This window comes from Coturnix japonica, chromosome 1, assembly GCF_054131305.1.
Source record: "Coturnix japonica strain WE chromosome 1, WE-NBRP24, whole genome shotgun sequence".
NCBI classification, from domain to species: domain Eukaryota; kingdom Metazoa; phylum Chordata; class Aves; order Galliformes; family Phasianidae; genus Coturnix; species Coturnix japonica.
Genome location: NC_140663.1, coordinates 27,035,318 through 27,058,803, shown reverse-complemented (window position 1 = coordinate 27,058,803; position 23,486 = coordinate 27,035,318). Strand labels below are relative to the sequence as shown.

The following is a 23,486-nucleotide window of genomic DNA, read 5'->3' as shown; positions in this document are numbered from 1 at the left end:
ATTTCTTCAAATTTTTCTCTATAAAGACAAGCAATATTTCAAAATTAGTAAGTCAGGAAGAAGACCAGGAGGCGACAACATTCATGACTGAAAGGATGGATGGCATGGACAAAGTCCACCTACTTTACATTGCGGAAATGCACTAAAAAAGGAATGACAATAGCTGCAGTAGAGCTTGTGGGATGTTGGCTGAATTGGAACAGTAGAGATTGGACTATATAAAATTTTGGAAAGAAAATGAAGATCTCTAAGGGAGCTATTAGAGTTTTGGAAGATAAATCAAGTAAGTAATTAGTAATAATTTTAAAAAGGAGTTAAGTCATAGAAAAAATTAAATACGCTGGAAATAAAACCAAGGGATGATCTTGTTCAAACCCTCCCACTAAATGGGATAACTTTTAGATTACATTGATCAAAGCCTTATTTTCATAAATTATTTAAGCATTGCTTGTTTTAAGTAATGTTTATTTAAACTTATTTACTTAAGCCTATTTATCAAAAACAAGATTTAAAAGGGCACTAGGGAGAAGGTGCTCTTTACAATTGACTGCTCTGGACTTATAGTTCAGAAGGTCTCTTTTTATTATGGGAAGATCTCAACAATATAACACAGTGCTAAAGCAGCCAAGGTTTTGGCACAGACTGTTTCTATTAAAACAGCCAATATTTTTTTTCTTCCTGTCCTTTCACAGGAGTTCAATAAAACAAAGTATATGCACCTATACATCATCTCCTACAGCCTGGAGAAGGAAGACAGCACTTCATTTTTTTCTTCATGTCATTACATATTTTAGCAGCTGTTAAATGAGATAAATATAAGACTTTTATGTTACTATAAATAATATGAAAGTTCACCTTACACATAGGCATAATATGCAGAATATGGGTTATTTTATATATATATATATATTTGATAATGGTGAAGTTAACTGAAAACACAGTTTCTATCTCCTGGAGGACCTGTGCTGTATATAAGCATGACCTAAAAAGTGGCACAGAGGTTCTTGGAAAATCTTACCAGGAACAGATGTTTGTGTCTCTCTGCTCAGCTGATTATTTCACAAACACTAATGGCTCTTGCACCTGCACCATGGGTGCTGGGATCCCTTGGTTCTCCAAGTTATTAAACACTGAATTTGACAAGGACCACAGAGTGACAATCAATCAGCCAAACACAGAGAAAATGAAATGCAACAGGGGAAGTAAAATATTTTTTAAAAAGGGGTGGGTGAAATATGAAACTGGATTGGCAAATGTGATGGAAGGAAAATGACAAGCTGCGCATGTGTAGAAACACATAAACACACTTCAAATACAAAATATGTTGAAAGGATTAAAGGTGAAAAGTAAAAATGGAACTGACAGTGTCCCAGCCCACAAATGGTTTTAGAAAAGTGTTCAGATTCAGCTGCACTGTGCTACTTTTCTTGTAAAGAGTTAACTATCCAGAATCTCAGCACTGCAGAGAAAGTTTCACTATGTGATGAAGGAGAGAGATTCATCATTCCCTGAAAAGTGCTCAACTAGAATCATTTCAAGAAAAGGAATAAGTCCATGCTTTCTACAATGTTATTTTAGTGCATCTAGCTGCTTACTAATGCTTTGTGTAGATAAAGGAGAGTAAAACTACAGTTTGTTCAAGGAATTGAAAGAATGCATTCAAGGAATTGAAAGAATGCATTCAAGGAATTGAAAGAATATGCCATCTTGGAACGCTATTATGCTACGGCAAAGATAAATATGCAGGGTCTTATGAAGTCCAAAAATGGTATTAGCATGTCAGCCTTACTAGGCTTTCCAAAGAACCAAGTAGGCAGAAAAAAGTAATTTGGACCGGAAAACTGACTTTCTTCATACAGAAGACAGATACTGCAATTTGATCCAGCCAAAAATGCACTCACTCTAAATAACAACTTTGTGAAGCATTTTCTTTGTACATGTTGAGTTCTAAAATATTGCCCAAGTTCTACAATCTGTATACACTGTCAGTATTTTGTACCTAAATCAAAATGAATGGGAATCTCTCATGTGATAAAAAGTTATTCCTTAAAATTGCTTACAGGTGCAAAAGAATAGGAAATATCTTTCTGTTATGTACGATTGGTTTCATATCTGTTGAAGATGACTGCTGTGTATCAGTGCAATCCATAATATTAGACTGAGACACAGAAACTGTTGGAATTGTTAAGAAATAACAATCTACCATGCTCACAGATACTTCTGAGAAGCAACGGGAGGAAAAAATCTAATAAAAACTCAGAAGTTGGTCTGAGGATTTGGTTGACTTGTCTTATAACGTAATAACAGCAGCAGATTGTAGAGCAGATGGAAAAGAACTAGACTTCAAGCAATATACAAATTAACAAATTGAGAAGATCGCTTCTTTACTATATTACTCAAAATTGGTTCATAAAGAACAACTGGGTCTAGGGCCAGTCAGTTGACAAGAGCTGGCATATCATTATAGCCGAGAATTTCACATGGAAAATGGAGGGAAGGAGACAGCCTGTTCTTCCACTTGTCTGATAAAGCACTTTTATTAAAACTACTATACCATCATCTGAACCATACTGACCATACAGAATGTATCAGCCAAAGGAGTTCAACACTGGATCTGCTAGGAATTTGCTATAAGTTGTATTTACTGTTATATTATTTCATTCTTATGTTACTCACTATTTAAACAAAACTATCACTGAAACAAAGGAGACAAATTGCCAGAAACTGTTGGCAGATTTGATCCTCAAATCAACACAGCTCTATTGCATACTGTCCCCTTCACAATACAGTCTTCTTCTAATAAATTGATAATTATATTCCTAACAAATGCAGTGACCTAATGAGAAATCTCATTAGCAGGGCATTACAGACGTTCAGCTCAATAACAAATAAACTAACAAAGAACCTAATAAATATTGCCAAATTTATCTCCCATAACATTTAAAGAACCTTTTCTCGTCTCTTTTTGAAGGTTGTTCAGTCAGTAGTCTGCCACATTTGTGGACTGAACTTCCATTTCTTTACTGTAATTGAAAATAAAATCCTCTGCCAGATAAGAGGAAAAAAAAAAGAATGCACTGTGACCCTGTCCCTTTGGATTTACTGGTTGTACAGGTACACTTTGCATTACATTGAGTCATCCCTTTAATTTCCTCTAAGGTTACATCTAAGGGCTGGCAATAGATCTGTCTCTTGCAGGAATCCAGTTCCACTGTTTCACAATCAGTTTTCACACTTCCCATTATACCAGAGAGTGGTCAGCTGCCAGCACTTAAAGCTGATGGCATTTTACTCTTGTATAGACTAGAATTTAGCTGCTCCACAAGTGATTTAAAAAAACAACATATAAAAGAATGAAATCCATATATTTTCTTATTTCTGTACTTGTTGTGAAAATATATAATAATTTAGGTTGATAGGAACCTCTGGAGATCACCTCATCCAAATTTCTGCTCATGGCAGGGATAGCTTCAATATGATCAGATTGCTGAGAGCCATCTGAGTTTCAAGAGCATTCAAACACACAACTTCTCTTGGCCATCTGTTTCAGTGCCTACAGAACCCCTACCTCTTTCATTTATTTATCTTTCACTCCAGTCTGAATTTTCCTTCCTTCAGCCCAAAAAACATTGTCACCTATCCTGTCCCTGTTACTTCTAAGAGGATTTTGGCACCACCTTCTCTATAGCCTTCTTGTCTCCAGAGAAAACAAAATTCCCTCAGCTGCTCTTCATACATCCTGTTCTCCTAAACCCCTTCTTCTCATATTTTCATTCTGGTTGATTAATGTCTCCCTTGGACTGAAAAGCCCAACATTGTCATGAGGACACGTTCCATAGCCTTCCCACACACTGCAATTACACTGATCAGCCTGGAGCTTCCTAAGCTCTCCTACTCATTCCTCTGGAAGGTGGACTTAAATGTTTGCCTTTGACAAATTACAGGAGATCTCCTCATGTGCCTTGATCTTTCAAAGCTGTTAGGGAGCAGCCTTACAATGACATCTGTCAACAGTTACAGTATCCTCACATGCAGTCCAAGCACTTATTAACAACATAGTTATACTGATCCTTATTCTTGTTAGATGTTGCTTGCATAGACCCTGACTGATCAGCTAATGTGAACTTCATGAAAAAGGAACTGGGGTCCTGGCAGACACCAAGTTGAATATGAAATCAGCAATATACTCTGTGGAACAGCCTTCTAAACTGTGTCAGGAAGAGCACTACCAGCATGCTGCTGAAAGTGATCCTTCCCTCTGCGTTAGTGAGACTCATCTGGAGTGCTGGGTAAATTGCTGGCCTCCCCAGACTAGAGAGACATGGACATCGCAGAACAAGTCCAGCAAATGGCCACAAAGACAACTAAGGAACCAGAACATCTGACATAGGAAAAGAGGCTGAGAGAGCTGGGATTGTATAGAGAGGTTAGCCTCTGTAAGAAAGGGTCAGGTTGGATCTTATTAATGAGATGGAAAGAGTGTAGAGCCAGACTCTTCTCAGTGGCATGCTGAAACAAGAAACAATGGAAATAAATCAAAGTACAGAAAATTCCACTTAAATGTAAGGAAAAAGAAAATTCACTATGAAGGTGAATGAACATGGGAACAGATTGCTCAGGTTTAGATTGGACATGAGAAAAAGCTTTTTCTCTCAGAGAGTATTCAGGCACTGGAATGGCTGCCCAGGGAGGTGATGGAGTCACCATCTCTGGCAGTGTTCAAGTGTTCAAGATGTCTGGATGAGGAGCTACAAGGTATGGTTTAGTGGCTTGTGGTAGCAATGGTGATAGGAGGATGGTTGGACTAGATGATATTGTAGGTTCTTTTCTAACGGTGATTCTAGGATTCTATGATTCTCAGAAGAGTTACAGAACCTCCAGTCATAGACATTTTCAAAACCCCACTGGACACAACCTTGAACAATCTCTTTGATTGGATGGCCCACCTCAGGAAGACTGACAGTAGCAAACATTCCAAAAGGAAGGTGTACTCCACGATCAACTTATTTCGGTATTTTAAACACATTTCAATTCATCAGATTTGGAAAGATGAAAATTTGGAAATGAAACAGAATCTTATTTTTTTTCTTTGTCAGAAATGTCCCAATTTGCTTAGTTTTGTTTGTGACCAAGTTCTGAATTGTGCACTCAGATCTTGAAAATTTCAGATGAGCTACAGTAATCACATTGCTACATACAGGGAAAAAAAAAAGTTCAAATTAAAAATAAGCATTAATGAGTTTTGAATTAAAAAGCCTACAAAGACTTCATCTTAAACAAGAAATTACTAATGGAATGGCTAAGAAAGAGCTATGCATTTGGGCAGATAAGCAAGTATCTTTATTGGGCTGTCCTTGGACTCCATCTGGACTGCTGAAACAGAGAGTGATTAAGGCAATGGCAAAAAATCAGTTGCTAAAGGGATACAAGACTTAAGCATTCATTCATCACATTGTCAGGAAGAAGTTTATTTAGCTTCAGAAATTTCTTACAAGCAGACCTTCAAAAACTGACAGAAACCAAGAGCAGAATGGGTTTCCTCTACAGAACACTTGGGCTCTTACTGGGGTGTGGTTATGATATACTCTTCTCATTTCTCTTCCAGCATACTATTTCACCCAGTGTTTTCACTCCCCAGTTGCAAGCTTGACCATCTCTGGCACAGATTCATAACCATACTGTAACTAGTATGGCACGCTACAACAGCATGTACAGTGCTGCCTTGTTATGCAAAATACCTATAGGAAGGCAACATTAGCCATATGGCTTTTTTCAGAAAGAGAAGTCAGGGTCTGGAAAAATCATAGAACTGGAGAGGCTGGAAGAGGGGTCATCAAGTCCTATTACTCTGCTAAAGTAGGTTTCCTACAGTAGGTCACGCAAGAAGGCATCCATATGGGTCATGAATATCTCCACAGAAGGAGACTCCACAACTTCTCTGGGCAACCTGTTCCAGCACTCTGTCACCCTTACCATTTGCCATTCACAAAATAAAAGCTAACGTTGTTCTTCCAGCAGTAGTGGAGCAGTAGTAGTATCTTGCTGATAGAAGTAGTCATTTTTGAATGCACTGGTTCTGTTGAAACCATCTACATGTTTTTTCAGTTGCTGTGCATATATCCTTACAAGTACTTGTACCTCTGTAACAGAGATGAGAGCTGAGCATAAGCAGAGGCTTGTGCTTGGATAGATCCCTAAGACATAAGGATTCATTAATACTACTCAAGAACAAAGTACTCCTCGATTTTTTTTTTTAATTTTGGGTAATTATTTGGATTAACTTTGTTCCATCAAAGGAAGGAGAGTTTGTGGTTTTTGGTTACTAAAACTGGCAGCTTCTTTCTTACAGGATGAAGGAAAAAGCCACTGACTATACTTTTTGTATATCTGTGAAGAAAGTGAAGCATTTCCCTCTCTCAATTTTGTCCACTTTCTCTGAAGACTTTTGCCTTCAAAGACCACAAAGAAAATGGACTATTTAAGTTGACCTTGACCCCAATAAAATTTTTTCAGAGGTGTGAAAAGCTCTACGGTAATTGCTGTAATTTGAGTGAAGATATTACAAAGCCACCTGACATCCCTGGATTAAGGGACAGTCTGGGATGCAGCCTTTTTAGTAATATATTTACCAGTTCAATATACATATATGCCTAACAAACGTTACCACAAAGAGTTGTTTTCAAGGCAGACAATGTAGATGCCCCTCTCCTTCCTGCCACCAGGAGAATGACAGAGGCCAGGAACTTTAAACATGAAAGCTGGGGGAAAAAGGTGATAGAACTCCTTAAAGGTCAGTGCTGGAATAACAGACAAAAACCAAATGATGTTAGCATAACAAATTGTGAGTTTCTCAGGTCAAACTGCCATTTCAGTCAAGAAAAGAAACATGGCCCTGCAGGTGGGGGCAAAAGGTCCACCCAGCAGGTCACCAGTATGCCACAGTTCCATCTTTTAAAAGAATGCCTGTAAAAACAAGATCCTATTGGCAAATGTGTCAAGTAGCTAAGTGAAGCCACTTCTGAGAATGTAGTTAAAACTGTCTTACTTTGGGTTGGCACAGCTCCTTCTTAATACTTAGAAGAATTCATCTTTTGATTGGAGAAGAACTGCCCAGAACCAAGTTCTTTAGACTGGTCAAGAAACTCACTCATAATTTAAAAAAAAAATGAGTTGAAAAGGATAATAAAATAGATTCATCAGAACGCAAACAGCAAATGCAAACACTACTGGTAGATAGCATCACTAGTTTCAGTGCTTTGGCTTTTTCCTTTGTAGGTGTGCAGGTTCTAGAAAGAAGCATGGTTGAAATCTGCTGTTTACTATCTCATGAAATCTAATTTGTTCTTTCTTAACTTTTTAAGGGTAATTAGCAATATAAAGAAGAATCCCCTTGTAACTTAAAAAGAAAATCCACGGTAAAGTTGGATTTGCAAAGTTATAACAAAAACTGGGCAGGCACACCTCTAAATATTTACCCAAGTGATTGCCCCTTGCTCCCCTCCTGGCTTATTTTTAACAGCCTTTAATGATGTTGACTATATGTATTGAATTTGCTTTCCTTTCACAATTCTAAATATTAAATTACATTAACAAATAAAAATGCATATAAAGATATATAGATATCAAAATCATGCACTTTAGCATGAAGGCATTTTAATTCATTCCTAGTTGATATAATCTAGACAGGTTTTCACTGTAACATTCTTCACAGAAATGCTGTTATATACCAAAATGAACATTTCTCAATGGACAAGTTTGTTAAAGCCAGTCTTGCACAGAAATCACACAGTTCCTGTGCTCTTCTAACTGCAACAGCCAAGTTTCTCTGAAGGATGGTAACTTCACCAGTTACTACCTCACATCAACAATACTGAAAATGGTTTGGGCAATACGTTATTAAAAAGTTGCAATACACTGTCATAAAATAAGCCTAAAATATCAATATGTTATTCATCAACTTCTTCTGACAGGATTTCATTAATAAAATTGCAGGACATCATGTAACTAATCTATAAAGCTTTCCTAAAATAACCTGCTTGATAAGATTAGGGACTTCTGTGTATATGCAATAAGAAAGCTTGTATTTCGCCTTCATGTCAGCCTTGAAATGGGTCCCACTGGGAAGCATTTATTGCCAAACAGTTAATAGTCAATAATTCTAGATGCTCAGACAGTAGCTTCAAATACATGTAACTAAACAAATAAGTTCAAAGTTTAAGATGCTTTTTTAGAACGACTAGATTGAAAGATTCAATAATACAGTTAAGAAAAAGGATTTGGACAAAATGATGCAGCCTTATTAATGATATAAGCTGAAGCACAAAGAAGCAGCATGTAGACACACAAGCGGCCCCTAGACTCGTATGGCTGCCAGAGAAAAGGAGGATCTATTTTACTAGTAATGACGTACTGAAGAATCCTTTTGGTGTCAGAAATAAATTTTGATGCATGCTGCCCGCTTGTTTTAGTGCAGCAGAACAGTTACCTTCATGTACATTAATGCTTCAGAAGACAGAAAGCGTACACTTAAACTAAACATATTGCAATGGAGTTTGCAGAACCAGAGCATCCTGGCAAAATGAAGTTCTTTGGAAACTACACAACAGTTCTGAGGAAAGAGTGACCTTTTATCAGTTTCTACACAGCAGCTGTTTCTCAGCTGGTTTAGACGGCAAGTGGTTTCAACTTGAATAGAAACAAAATGGAATACAGAGACAATCAGAAAAACTTTAAGATAGGACTTTTGTAAAACTAAGAGCATTGCAGGCCTAATTCTTCACTATTTTGTGTAGTGCATGCAGCACTTCCCTTACAATAATGTGACTAAGGAAAACAGTATACATTCATTTGCTTTGACAGATGATTGAACTGCAGTCAGGAAACTCAATATTAACTCCTTGCACAAATAATTAAACAATAAAAGCTAGGACAAAGTTGCAAAATGTAATCATGTTAGGAACATACTGAATCACGACTAATCTATAGTCAGAAGCAATTAATTGTAACAAAGTAGAATATAGAATCACATGCTCATGTCAGTATCCTGTTATGGAGATTCACTTGAAAAAAAGAAAATGTAACTAGAAGTTCCAATGACTGGATCAGAAACGCAGCTAATGAAAGCAGCATGACTCCTCGCATTCACAAATTTAAGCAAGTCATAATCCCACCTCAGCTGGTGCTCCTTCTAGTTCTAGTTCTAGAACTATGCAACATGTTAACAGGTGCTGCAACTAGACGTGAGCTATTATTGGATTGTGCTAATGAATGAATCCTGCCCCTCAACATTTATCTTATTTCATTAAGATAAATTAATGCTAGTGATTATGAAGAAAGGAAATTTAAAAAAAAAAAAAAAAAAAAGTCAGGCTGAGACAGATGATGGTTGTAACAGTGTACACTACTTTGTTGTTAGACTGTATAGAGAATGATTTCACCAAAAACTAGCATTAGGATATAAAAGAAGGCTCAAATAGTACTTGAAATTGATAGAAAATGAAAAATCTTCTAATTTATGCCTACTGCCCATTTGATTTGATCTCCATCTGTAAATTAGTTAAGAGTGTGAGTAACTTATGGTAGTTCTTCCTGATTCAGAACTAAGTGTGTATGTTTTGGAGCTTATTCGTCTGAGACCTAAAAAGAGCAGACACTTTACAGCAGTTTTATTTTCCTCATTTTTATAGGACATTACAGTGATTTTCACTATAAACAAATTTTTGTCCAGTATTAATACTTAAGTGTAGGGGAAACTGATTCTCTTACTCACATCTCCTCTCTGACTCACTTTCTCCACTTCTGATTTACTTGCTTATTTCTGCCAACCCAGTCTTCTGGTTTTCTATTATTTCTCCTTATGCCTACGCTCATGTTGTCTGTATAGATTGTGGATTACAGTACTAGAGTGTGAATCAGGAGATGCTGACACTGCAGATGTGCCTGGCTAAGGTGGAAATAATTCTGTTAAGAATAAATATCCCAGATAAAGACCAAGGAGCCACCTGGAGCTGACAAGATATAAATAAGATTATGCTGCAGGAATTACTTGCCTTGCTCGAAAGAATGCCAAAACCAGAAGGGTTGACATTCCCACTTGCATCTCAAGGTTACAAACATAAACAGAAATAATTTACTTTTACTCCTATTAGACAGATATTTCTTCTCACTAAACCACTTAACAGAGCTCAGCAATTTAACAGATGGCATTTCAAATGAATCCTAAAGCTAAAGAAAAAATGAGAGAAGTTGGGTCCATGCAAATTAGCACAAAGGTGAAGTTTTAATCAAACTCTACATCAGAATATGACAATTTTATTTATTTATTTATTTTTAAGCCAGCACAGTTCAGATTGTTGCTTACATTTCTATCAATTCTAAACTAACTCTGATGGCAAAAAATAATTTATGTTTGAGAAAATATAGTTTTAAAGTTCTAATAAATGGCTGCTCTTGGTTCTATCCAAAGAAAAAGAGCAAAATCAAACCAAACCTCAAATGTAACTGGGCATGTGGGAACACTTCAGTGAAGTTAAACCAAAGATCTTTCCCACGATTTTATTTACATAAATGTCTAGCTGCAGAGCTGCTGACAGTAGAAAGCTTAATAAAGAATAAAGTACAGACATGCCTCATAAGCAACTGTGTTAATGAACTGTTTGCATCGCTTGCAGCAGGTTAAGAATATTAAGCCTTTGCTCCTGCTGAGTACAGCAGGTACCTCCTATTTGTTATCTCACTAGGAACTCATGGTAAGGATATCCACACTCTGTAGTTAATGGCTAGTAGGTAAAAAGTATCTGCTTGAGATCAGTGATAGATTACATATGTCATCTATACAGCAGATCTGAAAGCACTTTTAAGTCTGACTTCATAATTAGTACATAGATTAATGAAGACTGGTCTCTTATTGAATTACTTGAAGGGCTTGACCCCAATTTTCCAGTTGTTTCCAATTTTAGCATGCATGCTTTCCTGTATCTTCCAACAGCAGAACAGTTTCCTGATGTTATCTGCACCTACAAAAGGTTTGTCCTCAGTATTTCAAAGGTCCAACCATTAAAACTGTATTCTCATACTCACAGAAGTAACAGCTAACATATGGATACAGACTTTGAATGTTCCTACACAGTCTGTGTAACTAATGGCAGTTACCATTTACGTTTTATATTATGTTTTTTTAACATACTATATTTATACCTGTTAAATCTAAAACACTTGCAAGTATTCAATACCAGTCACAACATCATACAGTATTTACAACTATAAATGCCTAGTTAATTTGAAATACTTGCTGTAAGGAGTTAAATATTTTTTATTCCCATGTAATTATTCCTTAAAATTATCCAGTTCCATGAAGTCGCATCACAAACTGAATGTGTTCCCAATTTGGAGAAAGAGAGCATCCTTTTTGTAAGAACACTGTGAAAAACAGTTGTACCTTACCATTACCATTCTTTTCCTAGCTCAGATTATAGAGGTCAAATATGTAAAACACTCTGTACTTCATTCCAAGGTTCCCAGACCTTGGACAATACTTTTTGTTTAAATGAGGAAAAAGCAGGTGGCTTCTTCCTAGAAGCATTCAAGGCCAGGCTGGATGGGACTTCGAGGAACCTGGTCTAGCAGGAGGTATCTCTGCTTGTGGCAGGGGAGTTGGAACTAGATGATAACAAGGGTCCCTTCCAAGCCAAACCATTCCATGGTTCCATGAAATTAGGCTGATGGAAGATACAACTAATGAATGTAAATCTCCCCATAGATTAAAGAAATTACTGTAATTATAACAAAAGAGAGTTTATTTATTGAGGGGTTAGAAGTACTGTAAGACACTAGAAGGCCTTGTAATTTAAGTCTCGGTAAAAAATCTATTAGTAGAGTGCAGCTCATGCTTTCTCTGCCTCAATGGTGAGGCCAAAATGGAAGGAAACTGACATGAATCTCCATGTGTATATAGACAGAAATATAAAGACATTCTATGAACTGAAACCCCATTTTGAAATATTTATGTGATATTCCCATTTCACCTTTCTTTGTTCCTGGCCTTGCTAATCTATCACTCTCTTACTTTCCAGTACCTGAACTAGCTTCTCATCTTCTGCACTTACTACAGCTTTTCAACTACTGATAGCAAAACTGTGTGTAGATAAAACATTAACAATAGTCACAGCAGTGTTTACGAGTAAAAATAAATGCACCTTTCCTTCTCCTGTTCTCTCTCCTAAAAATATCAGCCCACAGACAGATGCTGTCTCCTACCACAAACTCACTGTTCTGTTTCTTCTCTTTCTCTGTGGTTCACATACAGGAAACCTCAGAAAGGCAACATTTCTTTTCAGACTCTCCCTTTCAAAGACTGAGCACTGGGTAGAATAAAGTTCTCTAAGTCATACTGCAAAACTCCTGAAGAGGGGACACATCACACAAAACTCTTGCACTGTTATGAAACATGGTCACCTAATGTGCTTTCGTAGAGTAACTGATACCAGCAGAACTTAAGATAACTGAGCTTTTATACTCTTTCACACTCTGGAAGGTTTCTGCTTATTTCAGATTCAAAATGCTAAGAGCAACACAGTATCACCCCTGAATTTCAGTGTCCTAATTCGTTAACATAAATGATCTATTATAAGAAAGGGAAGAAAAAGCTTTTAGTGCAGCCCACTCCACAATTCAAACCACAAAGTACTGATAAAATTATGGTCTCACTGCCTTAATAACATTCTTTCCATTAACAAACACACTGGGAAAAGGCTTACCATTCATTCAGAACAGAAACACCAACCTGAAGCATACATTGGCTTTGTCTACTGACTTGGAAATGTCATTAGAATAAATAAAAAGCAGACAAATTGTTATTTGGAGCACTGTTTTCAATTGGAAATTCCTTTGCACCAGGATAGCTCTGCTATCCAGCAGATATAATGATGCTGTTTTAGTCGTGATGAAATAACGGTTGAATATTTAAAACACAAACAAAACATTCTCTTGGTTCCAATTCATTGCTCTCTGGGTGTTACAAAAGTCCCTTCTTCAATGGCAGCAAGGAGAAATTTAGTTCTGCAAGGTGTCTAGCACAGCTAAGCTGCTATGCTGGTACACAAGGAGCAAGAAGAAATTCTAAAGGAGTTATGTGCATGCAGATGTAAGAGAGAGCAGGCAAAAGGCAATTGTTAATTTAGGGAATTCATCTAAATAAAGTGTTTTTTGTGGTTTTTTTTTTGTTTTTTTTTTTTTTGCTTTTTTTTATTTTTTATTTTTCCTCTGTTTGTCTCAGAAAAGAAATTCCGTTTCATTTGCATTTCCTCGTTGCCATTCTTCCTTCACTGTAAACTGAAACTTCAGCTAGTGACAAGTCCAGATGAACAATGTCAGTCATTCAAGATGGCCTCTGCCTTCTCAATATCATTTTCTTTTCTGTTTTTGTTTTGTTTCATTGTTATTTTTTTCCACAGAAGTTTCCACTTCTGCTTATTGGCTACCATTACATATAGGCCATTTTTGAAGCCTAAATGGAACATTTCAGAGGAAAGAAAGTAGACAGCAGTAGAAGACCGGAGAGTAGAAGACAGGACCCAAATATAAAAGAGGAATCATAAAATCAGAGTGTTATTCATTCCATTCCCCAACACAAAACCTACAAAACAGTGTAATCAACACAACTTTAAAGTAGTGACTATCTTTCTACAGAGTATATAATGTGGGCCTGGAATTTTTGCTGAGTACTGCAGCAGCAAGTTTAGGTAGTATGAAAAAATGCTATTACAAATTCACTGAACAATGCTCATTAATGGCTATTAACATACAAATAAAATATCTAGCTCACAAAACTCATAAGCACTGAATTGCTGGAAATTATTAGTGTACACTGGGAGATGTATCACGGCATCTTTCTTCTTCCTGTGCTTCCTTCCTAGATGTCTGGCCACTAAATATTGCTGTAAGTTAGAACCAATGATCAGTACAAAGCATTACAGTCTTTCTCTCACTTTCACAAGACCATAAATATCTGCAGGTCACAGAAAGAAACAAAAAATACGCTGTTGCGTTATTTTCAGATCTACGTAGGTTTAAACTGGGCTGGAAAAGGAGTATTATTACTGCAGCTTTTTGTTACTGCTAGTTCCTATTGTAAACAACTGTGTTTTATTTATCTGTATTCTGGCAACAACACTGAAAACTGAAAACTAATTTATTATGTTCTTCCTGGTGCAATATAAATTAGCACAAGAACACTTTGGAAAATTTCACAGAGCAAGTAACCACTGTTTGTCTGTGAGCAGCTCCAAAATATTTTAACATTCCTTGGCACCAGTATGCATATTTTAACAACAGCAGGTTTCATCAGTAACTTTCCCATCTAAAGAAATATTTTTTTTGCAAAAAGATCGGCAGCACAAGAGCACTCCTCTTAAGCTGTAATGGCCTTTGGTATACAATACCCATTAGGCAATCATAACTTTGGCATCTATTAAGTAAAATGTACTTTTATAAAATATACATACAGAGAGCATCCAGGAATCACAAGTCAGTTATCTCAGCTTAGCCCACACTTCTCCTCTAGTGCCTTCCAAAGAGTCACAATTTTTCCAGTGTCTCAAAAACTTCAGAGAAACTGTGGAAATTATTACAACCAGTCATGTAGCCTAGAAGCAGCACACTTCCCTACTTATCCTGTGACAGAACAAAACCACAGCTTTCTCTTAACCTCATCAAATACTGTTCTAAGCAGTTCCACTAAGCATCTGAATGACCACAACACAAAGCATTTTCTGGACCGTGATGGTTGGGATCCCGGGCATAAGGTGCCTCCCAGTGGTGAAGAATACAGAGATCGATATGGATTCAACATAAAGGAAGGTTGTGCACTGCTGAGATCCCATATTCCAGTTCAACCCCTTCTCACACTCTGCTGCAGTGGCACTGGAGCTCAGATCAGGCAAAAGGCAAGCTGAAGTAACCCCATTGCATACCCCTATATATGTGTATGTATGTATATATATATATATATGTTTGTATGTATGTATATATGCATATATTTTCATTCAGGATGCTCAGCCCTTGGCACCTTTTTTCCCCACAAAAATTAAGACTAACCAGAGTGCTTCTGTGTCAACCGAGGCTAACATGTGCCAGACCAAACTTACCACACCAATTATTTAGGATGTTCATGAGGAAGATGTTTAGATGATACCTGATGCAAGATCCTTTTTACTGCAATACTGACAGCAAGAAGATTAGAATTTAACTGGTGGTCCAAGGAAGGCCTCAGAAAAGAACTTAGACCATGAGAAGTCCATTATTTTTGAGTTTAAGAAATTAGCTAGATTTAATCCATGTGCAGTGAGTCATATGAAGTCCTGCGTTACTGAAGTATTTAAGAAAGAGCTTAAATCCCCTTCATCTTGAGTCAGTTAGCAGTAATTTCAAACTGATCTACTCTGCCTTGCCTTGTGATCTGCAGCTCCGCAGTCCAGAAAAAAAAAACCAACACAGCAACAATAAAACTAAAACCACAAACAACAACCAGGTTTAAAAACAAATGCATAATTTTGTTTTACTAATACTACTTAATCTGTGGCACAGAGCCTCAAACTATGCTTGTCTGTCTCCCACAGATGTTTTGACTGTCCTACTCTCTATGCTCATTGTTCTCGAGGTACTTTCATTTCTATCTAATTAATTAATTACTTCCAATTAATTGACAGAAGCTCCATACTGTATTACCAAAGGATTACAAATTAAATTTTAATTGTGGTTCATTGTGCAGGAGAAATCAAGTATAAACATAATCACGCACCATTATAAAGTAAGTATGCTAGACATTTTCTAGAACAGATGCATAGTGTCCAAATTATCGTCAATTCTGATATACTGTAAACAAGCTAAGACTCATTTATTAAACTGAATGTATCACACCTCCCACACACAAATGCATGAAACAAATGTTTAAAGATTCAAATTTTCACAGATGGTAGCAAGAAGAAAACACTGTTATAAGACAAGAATTTTACGCCTGTAGTCTTCAGCAGGCACTGGTGTTCCACTGAAAGAAACACAAAATTCCCACTATAGCTCTCCTTTGCCATAGTAGCAGCAAAATCACTTAGTTGTCACTGTGAGTGTGGTCTGACATCATGGAGAACTTGACCCCCAGGCTGCCAGGTGCCCAACACAACTACATGTTTGAAGACAATTTAGCAGCTCTTCAGGGCAGGAGGGGTATGTGAGCTTGTGAAAACAGACTGGGAGAAAAGAAGTTAGAGAACAGGAGCACGCTGCTCTGAATCTGAAAGTCTGAAAAAGGTGCCTTCATCACCGCAATGTCCAGGAGAAGACAGCTCTTCTTGCTTTAAATGTTCTGTGAAACTTCATCTGCTCTGGAAGAGCAAACAGTATTTTTGGAGGTAGTGGGAGGAGGAAGGATAAAGCAGGGACAGTTATTTCCAAAGCAACATTTATTTTTTTTTTTTACTTAAAAGGTTGACTTCAAACCATCTGATTGTCAGCCTCATCAGTGAATTCAAAATTCATTACATAAAGTAGGCTAGATCCTCACTTGATAAAAACCTACGCAGCTCCACTATTCCCAGTATGGGAAAGGATGAGTTTTTGAGGTCATGAGAAAGTCAGCATCCCTCACAACCAACCTGAAAGGACATTATTTAATGGCATTTAAGAAATACTTATTATGTAACATCTGAGTACATTTTTCAACAAAAGAAAGGAGATCCGTACTTCGAAATGGCTGACAAACTCTTCACTACACCCATTATCATTAACTGCTGAAAAACAAGACTTTTCACCGTATGACAGACTTCAGGTAGTAACCTTCAAAATTTAAGATCCCTCTAGCTAGAGGCCATCTTTCAAACATACGCAGCATGTGAAGAAGAAACAGAATACAGTCCTTCCAAACTACTATCTTGTCAGAATGCTAAAACAAATTCTTCAAAACTGAGGTCTTAAAGAATAGTCAATGGGTTCATCCATATTATAAAATGCCATCCTGTAAAGTGCCTGTCCTACGGTCCTACAGATCAGTTGTCACTCATCTGAAAACATTAGAAGTTGACTGCTAATAAAACTGCAGATGATCCAGTGTTACATAGCAAATCATAGGTACAATTATGTGTCTTCAGTCAGCATTCTAATACTCAATAAAAAAGTGTTAATGTGTTAGAGAAGGGATATTGTGTGAGAAAGCATAATATAAGCATCATTATAACCAACAAAACGAGGTTTCTGTTCAGTACCAACAGATAACAACATCCCTGACAATATGCACACAGGACTGCCTCTCCAGGATGTGAGGACAGTATTCCTCCTGGGTCTGGAGGCATTTTTGGACAGCATGCATATTTTCAGAATGCTGTTTTGGGCCCCAGAGCTCTGATGCAAAACACTAGAAAGAAGGAAAGACACATGAATGACTAAGTAATCAGAGGACTGTAAATTCTGCCTTGCAATGACAGTCCTAAGGATGCATCTATCTGATCAAAGTGGAGATTAATAGGGAAGTTGATTACACCACACAAGTACCTACATGGGAGATTATTGATAACAGAGAGCTCTATAATCTAGCCAGAATGTGAGTAACAGCATTAAATGGTGGGAAAATTAAATTAAACAACACAAAGCAGAAACAATGTACTCATGCGTAACTATTAAAACAATTAACCTTTGAAATGCCCTGGCTTTTAAGGTTTAGGAGTTACACTTAATGTGAACCAGTAGAATTCATGCCAGCAAAAGGAAAGATCGTTCTCACGTGCCTCAGTTCTAGAACTTGTATATTTTTAAAAGAAATATCATGCAAAGCTTCCTGACTTTTAGGAACAACCAAATAATAGTAATAAATAAATAAATTGGATCTGTGCTTAATTCATATGCCATGAAATTTTTCTTAACCATCTGTCTTAATATTACATGCATGTAGCTAAAATCTACTGTTGTCCTGTATCCTGTTCCTGCACGGGAAACCCTCAAGATTCAGCAGCACGTTTCTGAATACACAGGTACACACTGCTAATGATACTGGAACACTGCCTCCCAGGAGCATCAGGTTTTCTATGCATTCTACAGACTAAGCAGAACTATTTACATTTTGTCTTTGAACGAATGCCAGTTCACTAAGTAAAAGACTGGGCCGCTAACTGGAGCGCATAATACTGCCAGTCATCTTCGCAGAACATTTACACTGGCGTGTCAAAAATCAACATATATGTACCCATTACAATCAAATGATTGCAGGCAGTTTTTGATGCTGTACTGCTGCTGTAACTTTAAAATGCATTCCTCGTAAGTTCTCACATGGGACCAGCAGTCTATTACAAGATGCTGCTTTATGCACACTGCAGACGCTCCACCGTCATTTAGCAGTCTGCTGACAAAAACAGAAATATATTTTATATACAGTGACACACAATGAAAATGTGTTATCTACAAGATTTATAAAAAGGAAACCATAATATGTGTTCTCTTGTGGTGATAAACAGTATGCAAATGCAAATCCAAGGACAGATACTAAAGTAATTCAATGTTTTGAATGTTTAATAAGTTGCCTAGAACACGTGTGTGTGTATGTGTGGGTGTCGGAGAGACCGAGAGGAACTGCTTTATCCTGGTGAGCTTTTAGATGTTTCTTCCTGTATATTTATAAAAAGATATCACTTTTGGGGGTGACATTACTGATGGTTTATTTAGCTAATATTTTAGGACTGTGGGGAAAATACTTGAGGGAATATATTCAGTTCAGTGTCTAGTGGGTGCTCTGTAAAGTGCATGAATGAACTGGTGACTCAATGAATGAAACAGGCAGTCTTTCTTTAGTATAAATCTGTTAAGAAACAGAAGAATTTGGACAGAGCTGCCACACACAGCACACCCAAAGAATTTACAATATCTCTGTTGCTTCATAAAGGGGTTTCAAAATACCTTTCCATTTTCATTTTCTCCCATCTGTGCTTCCCATCTTTTGTCCATCTGCAGTTTCTTTGAAAGGAAAGTGCAAGACTATAATAAAAGGCTTGAAAATAGTCAGACGGAAGTAAACTCAGACTTGCCAATGGAACCCAAGTATCTTTCTGTAGCACTCAACAACCTTTCCCTGTCTATCTCTCAAAAAAGCACTTCAGTAGTTCATAATCTCACTATTACTTATTTATTTGCATTATAATCTTTCTTATGTGTTTAGCAGCCCTGTGAGAAAGAGAAAATATTCATTCTCCAATGGATACTTAGTTAACAAGTTTGATACAGCGGTTGAGTACTTGCTGGAACTCTTTAATAATGCATGCCAAAGTAAATACTGCTGTTCCAAATCCCATCTTGGAAAGATTTGGAAACTATGAATTAGATATAAAAGCAGAATCTCAGATGAATAAATAAACACAGGCCATTACATTCAACCAGTCTTCCCATCTACAAGTCTACATTAGCCACTGAAGAAAACACTTTTTTCCTTTCAGCACTAAAGCATCTCCAAATTTCTAAAGTAATCACTTACAACTTTATAATCAGTTAAAGTATTTAGAAGACAATTTGTCTTTCATGAGATAACTTCAGAGGAAAATCCAAAAACTAGGAATTTTCTGTACCAAGAACAGTAGAACAGGCATGATGGAAATGACATGTAATGCTCCAACATATGTACTTCATGTGGCTTAATACAAGTAAGATTGTGTTTTAAATACATTCTTTATTTCTAAAATTTAAGAAATATACATTATCAGAATAATATAATCGTGATTGTACATTTCCAAATCAAACATCTATCCCAGTACTCCACCTCTCCCACAAGATGATTGAGGTAAGAATTAGGATAAGAAATGATAGATGATGCTTCTCCATTACAGAGTGCCAGACTTGGGTAACCCAAAGCTCTAGGACTTTCTCAATCAAATGTGATATCATTGTGCTTAAAATTCCATTTATTTTCATCCTACCATGTGATGTTACATTATTTGATAACCCCTAAATTTTATAATATGAGAAAATAAACAATTGTTCTTTAGTTTGTGTGTGCCACCAGTCATTTTAAAGACCTTATCATAGACGCTAGTCCACTTAACAACTTCTTGTATGAAATATGTTCCTTTGATCATCCTTGCTGCACTTTAAGTATTTTTGAGAGGGAGTAGAATGATGCCTATTATTCAAGACACAAGATTGCTTCAAGTACGGACAGCAGCACAATTTCTGTTCCTTCTAAACTTATTCTTTTTTCTCTACTATTTTCCTAGTAATTCCTTACATTCTCTCCTTTTCCCTCTGCTCACTGTTGAACTGACATTTGCTACACAACTACCTGTATTGGCTCTCAGATCTGTTTGCTGTGATGCAATTGCTTTTCATATGCCCCACCACCCTCTAGAAACTTGGTGCTGTGAAATCCTTCTGCAACTCTTTGCAGTGAGGTTTCATTTTCACCTCACTGAACCACATAGCATCACCAAAAACTTTGCTATTACCCTCTTTCCCAGCACAGTCTGCAAGCAATGAGCAGTACAGGTACCAGCACAGACCTCCTTGACACATTACTAAGAAACTTCTTTCATTCTTAACGCTGATCATTTATTTTTGTCCTTTGTCTCCTGTCTTTTAACAGGCCGTTCATTTCAATACATGTTAGTTCTAATCCTGACTAAGTTTCTGGAAAGTCTTACATCAGAAACTTGTTGAAAGACTTCAAGTTAGTATCAATTGGATTTATTAGTTCACATACTCAGTGATGCCTTAAGGCACATAACCGTAAGAGATTTTCGCAAGGCATAACCTTCTCCTGCAGAAGGATTCTTTCAGACTCTTCCTAGTAGCACATATTTGTTTACAGTTCATTGATCCCATCAGCTTGCCCAGCAGGGATGTCAGACTTCTGCAGCTGTGGTTTGCCAGCTGTCTCTGTGTGCATTTTAAAGTATTAACTGCAAAAGTGACCAAAAGTTTAATTTAATTTTCAAACTGTGCACCATAAAACTTTGAATTATAGCAACACACTTCTCCAAAGTAGGCTTTGCTCAAGTGGGTAAAAATCCAGGAATTATACTCCTCAATTCACCAGAATCCTTTCAAGCGTTTCAAAAAGTCTCCATTTTAATAAAATTTACTGCTCTTTCAAAGCATATTCCACTTGTGAATCTGCCAGTGTCAGATGGCAGAGATGAAATTTCACAAGCTTCCTTTGAAAGTGTATTTTTTTTGTACTTGTTCCATTACATCATCTAGAAACAAATTATATACCTTTTTAAAGTTATTATCTATCTGCCAGTAGCTCACTAACAGGTTTCTGTTAGTTGTGCTCAAAATAACTCATCCCTAAACAACACCTGCCTGAAACTGGCTGCCCTGTTTCACAGGAGCAACACTGTTCCATGAGATGGATTTGAGACCAGAAGGCAGGACTACCTCACATCTTCCGAAGATACTTGAAGGAATATTATACCCAATGATCTGTTCATCACATGGATGTTACAGGTCTGTCTAGAACTCAATAGAATACTGAATTTTCAGTTTGCTAAGAGCCACTTCTATTTATTAATAGAAAAAAAAAAAAGTAAAAAAAAAAAAAAGTTGTCTAGTATAAACCAGGAAAAAAAACAACAAAACAAAACAAAACAAAAACAAACAAACAAACAAAAAAAACACCAAACAAAACAGAGCAACCTAATTGAAAAGACATTTAATTGAACAATAAATGTTCTCATTGGGGAACAAGGTAATTTTCCATAACTGTAATCAGCATATACAGGTCTTAAGTAAACACTGTCACAGTCAGAAATTCAAAGGATGAAGAAAGCACAGTTATATCTGAAACAAATCATCACAACAGGAACAACTTCAACCTAAACCACTACCACCTCTGCCATTCCTTACCAGCAGGGGCAGAGCCAGGATGCACAATTCAAACATCTTCTCTCAGCATTGCACAACTGGCTGCAGTTTTCCTGCACAGATCTCATTGCCATCTCCTGTCTATGCTGCACATTGTTCTAGCAAGGCTGTCAACTGCTGGGCACTGAGGGCCTTTGACTTGCCATGCACTAATTCCACTATATTTTCTCTATGGAGAAAAGGCAAGCTCCACAGCACTCACCTCTGCAGCTGCCTTCTCCCTCTTCCCATTCCTTGGGGAAAAGCTAAATGTTGCGTCTTGTATGCACCACCTCCTGTTTGTGAACTCAAGATACTTCTCATTGTTGCATTCCTGCTGTCAGCAGGGGTTGTGGGAAATTTTTCTGGAACAACGTTAATTACTCATCAGTGTGATAATCACCTTAGAATCATCCAACAAAGCCTTAATTATGCACTCTGAGAAACTAGTTCTAGTGTGTATTCTTGAGGGCAGCTCTGTACTCAAAACTGACAGAAGGAATAAACAGCAACAAGTACCAGACGCCATAGTACCCACTCCAACTATTGAGAAAGCAGTTTAGAGAAGAAACACATATTTTAAAAGAAAATAAGAACATGTTAAAATAAGGCTGGAGAGAAAACATACAGTGAGTTTTAAAACTTGCCTGTTCGGTGGACTAAAAATAGCACTGAGAGATGACCTAGTCATAGAATAAACACATCTACAGAAAAAAATAAACACTGGGTACAGAAAAATCCTTTATCACAGAAAGGTATTAAACAACAAAGAATCAGAAGCTGTGAACTCCCACATCAGAAAAACAGCTCAACAGTTCTCAGAGCAGCAGCAGCTTCTCTGTCCAGTGACATATTTAGATCAAAAACATTTCAGAGCTGCAGTTTCTCCTCTATGCAGTGGCAGTGTGTGTATATCCTGGTGCATTTACCAACACAGAGCAGATGCCTCTGGGATAGCATATCTGTCTGCTGTCAAATTCTGTGATCAAAGCCAGATGTAGTGCCCCCCAAGTTACAGCAGACAGAATGTTATCGATATAAATAGCATCCTCCTATCCAAACCCTGGGAAACTGAGAAGACCTCAAAGCAAGCTCCTCCCTAGGAGGAGGCAGAAGGAGGAGTTCCACTTGAATCACAGGTTATAAGGTGGGGAGAACTGTGACTAAACACTTGTACCACATAAGCACCAGGTACACAAGAAACAGGGAACTGGATACAAGCTATTCTCTTCTAATCTTTCATTAGTTAAAGTGCAGCCTGACACTTAATCAATGCCCATTCTCATTTATCTGGGAAAGACTCACCAATACAAATCCAGCTTGGCTCCATCCTGCCTTTCTAACCATCTGTTTGGTATGATGCATGAACAGAGAACAAAAGGGCAGAAAAAAAGATATTGTCTATGTTTGGTATTATAAAGCCTAGGCATACAGTACACTGTTAGTAGCTATGAAGAATTATTATGGGGACCAAAACTGCTCACTAGGCTTAAAGGATTACCAAACGATCAACATCAAATCAGTTTTCAGGTTTCATTACACACACAAGAAATCAATGTTTAAGTAGTCACAAAATGTTGTTGAGCAGAAATGCTTTTCCTGTTTTACATTAATTTACC

At 37.1% G+C, this 23,486-nt stretch overlaps 1 protein-coding gene across 7 annotated transcripts in view; it reads right to left on the bottom strand.

The window, feature by feature from the left end:
• The window catches only part of TMEM117 (transmembrane protein 117), a 188,464-nt gene that overhangs the window by 117,203 nt on the left and 47,775 nt on the right, over window positions 1–23,486 (bottom strand). Inside the window, exon 1 of one of the 7 annotated variants that reach the window (XM_032443209.2) lies at window positions 22,091–22,226. The exons of the other annotated variants lie outside the window; for them this stretch is intronic. Within the exon in view, the coding sequence (XP_032299100.2) occupies window positions 22,091–22,191 (101 nt within the window). The 5' untranslated portion in view covers window positions 22,192–22,226. Of the gene's footprint in view, window positions 1–22,090; window positions 22,227–23,486 lie in introns of those variants that run through there. 7 annotated transcript variants of the gene reach the window in all.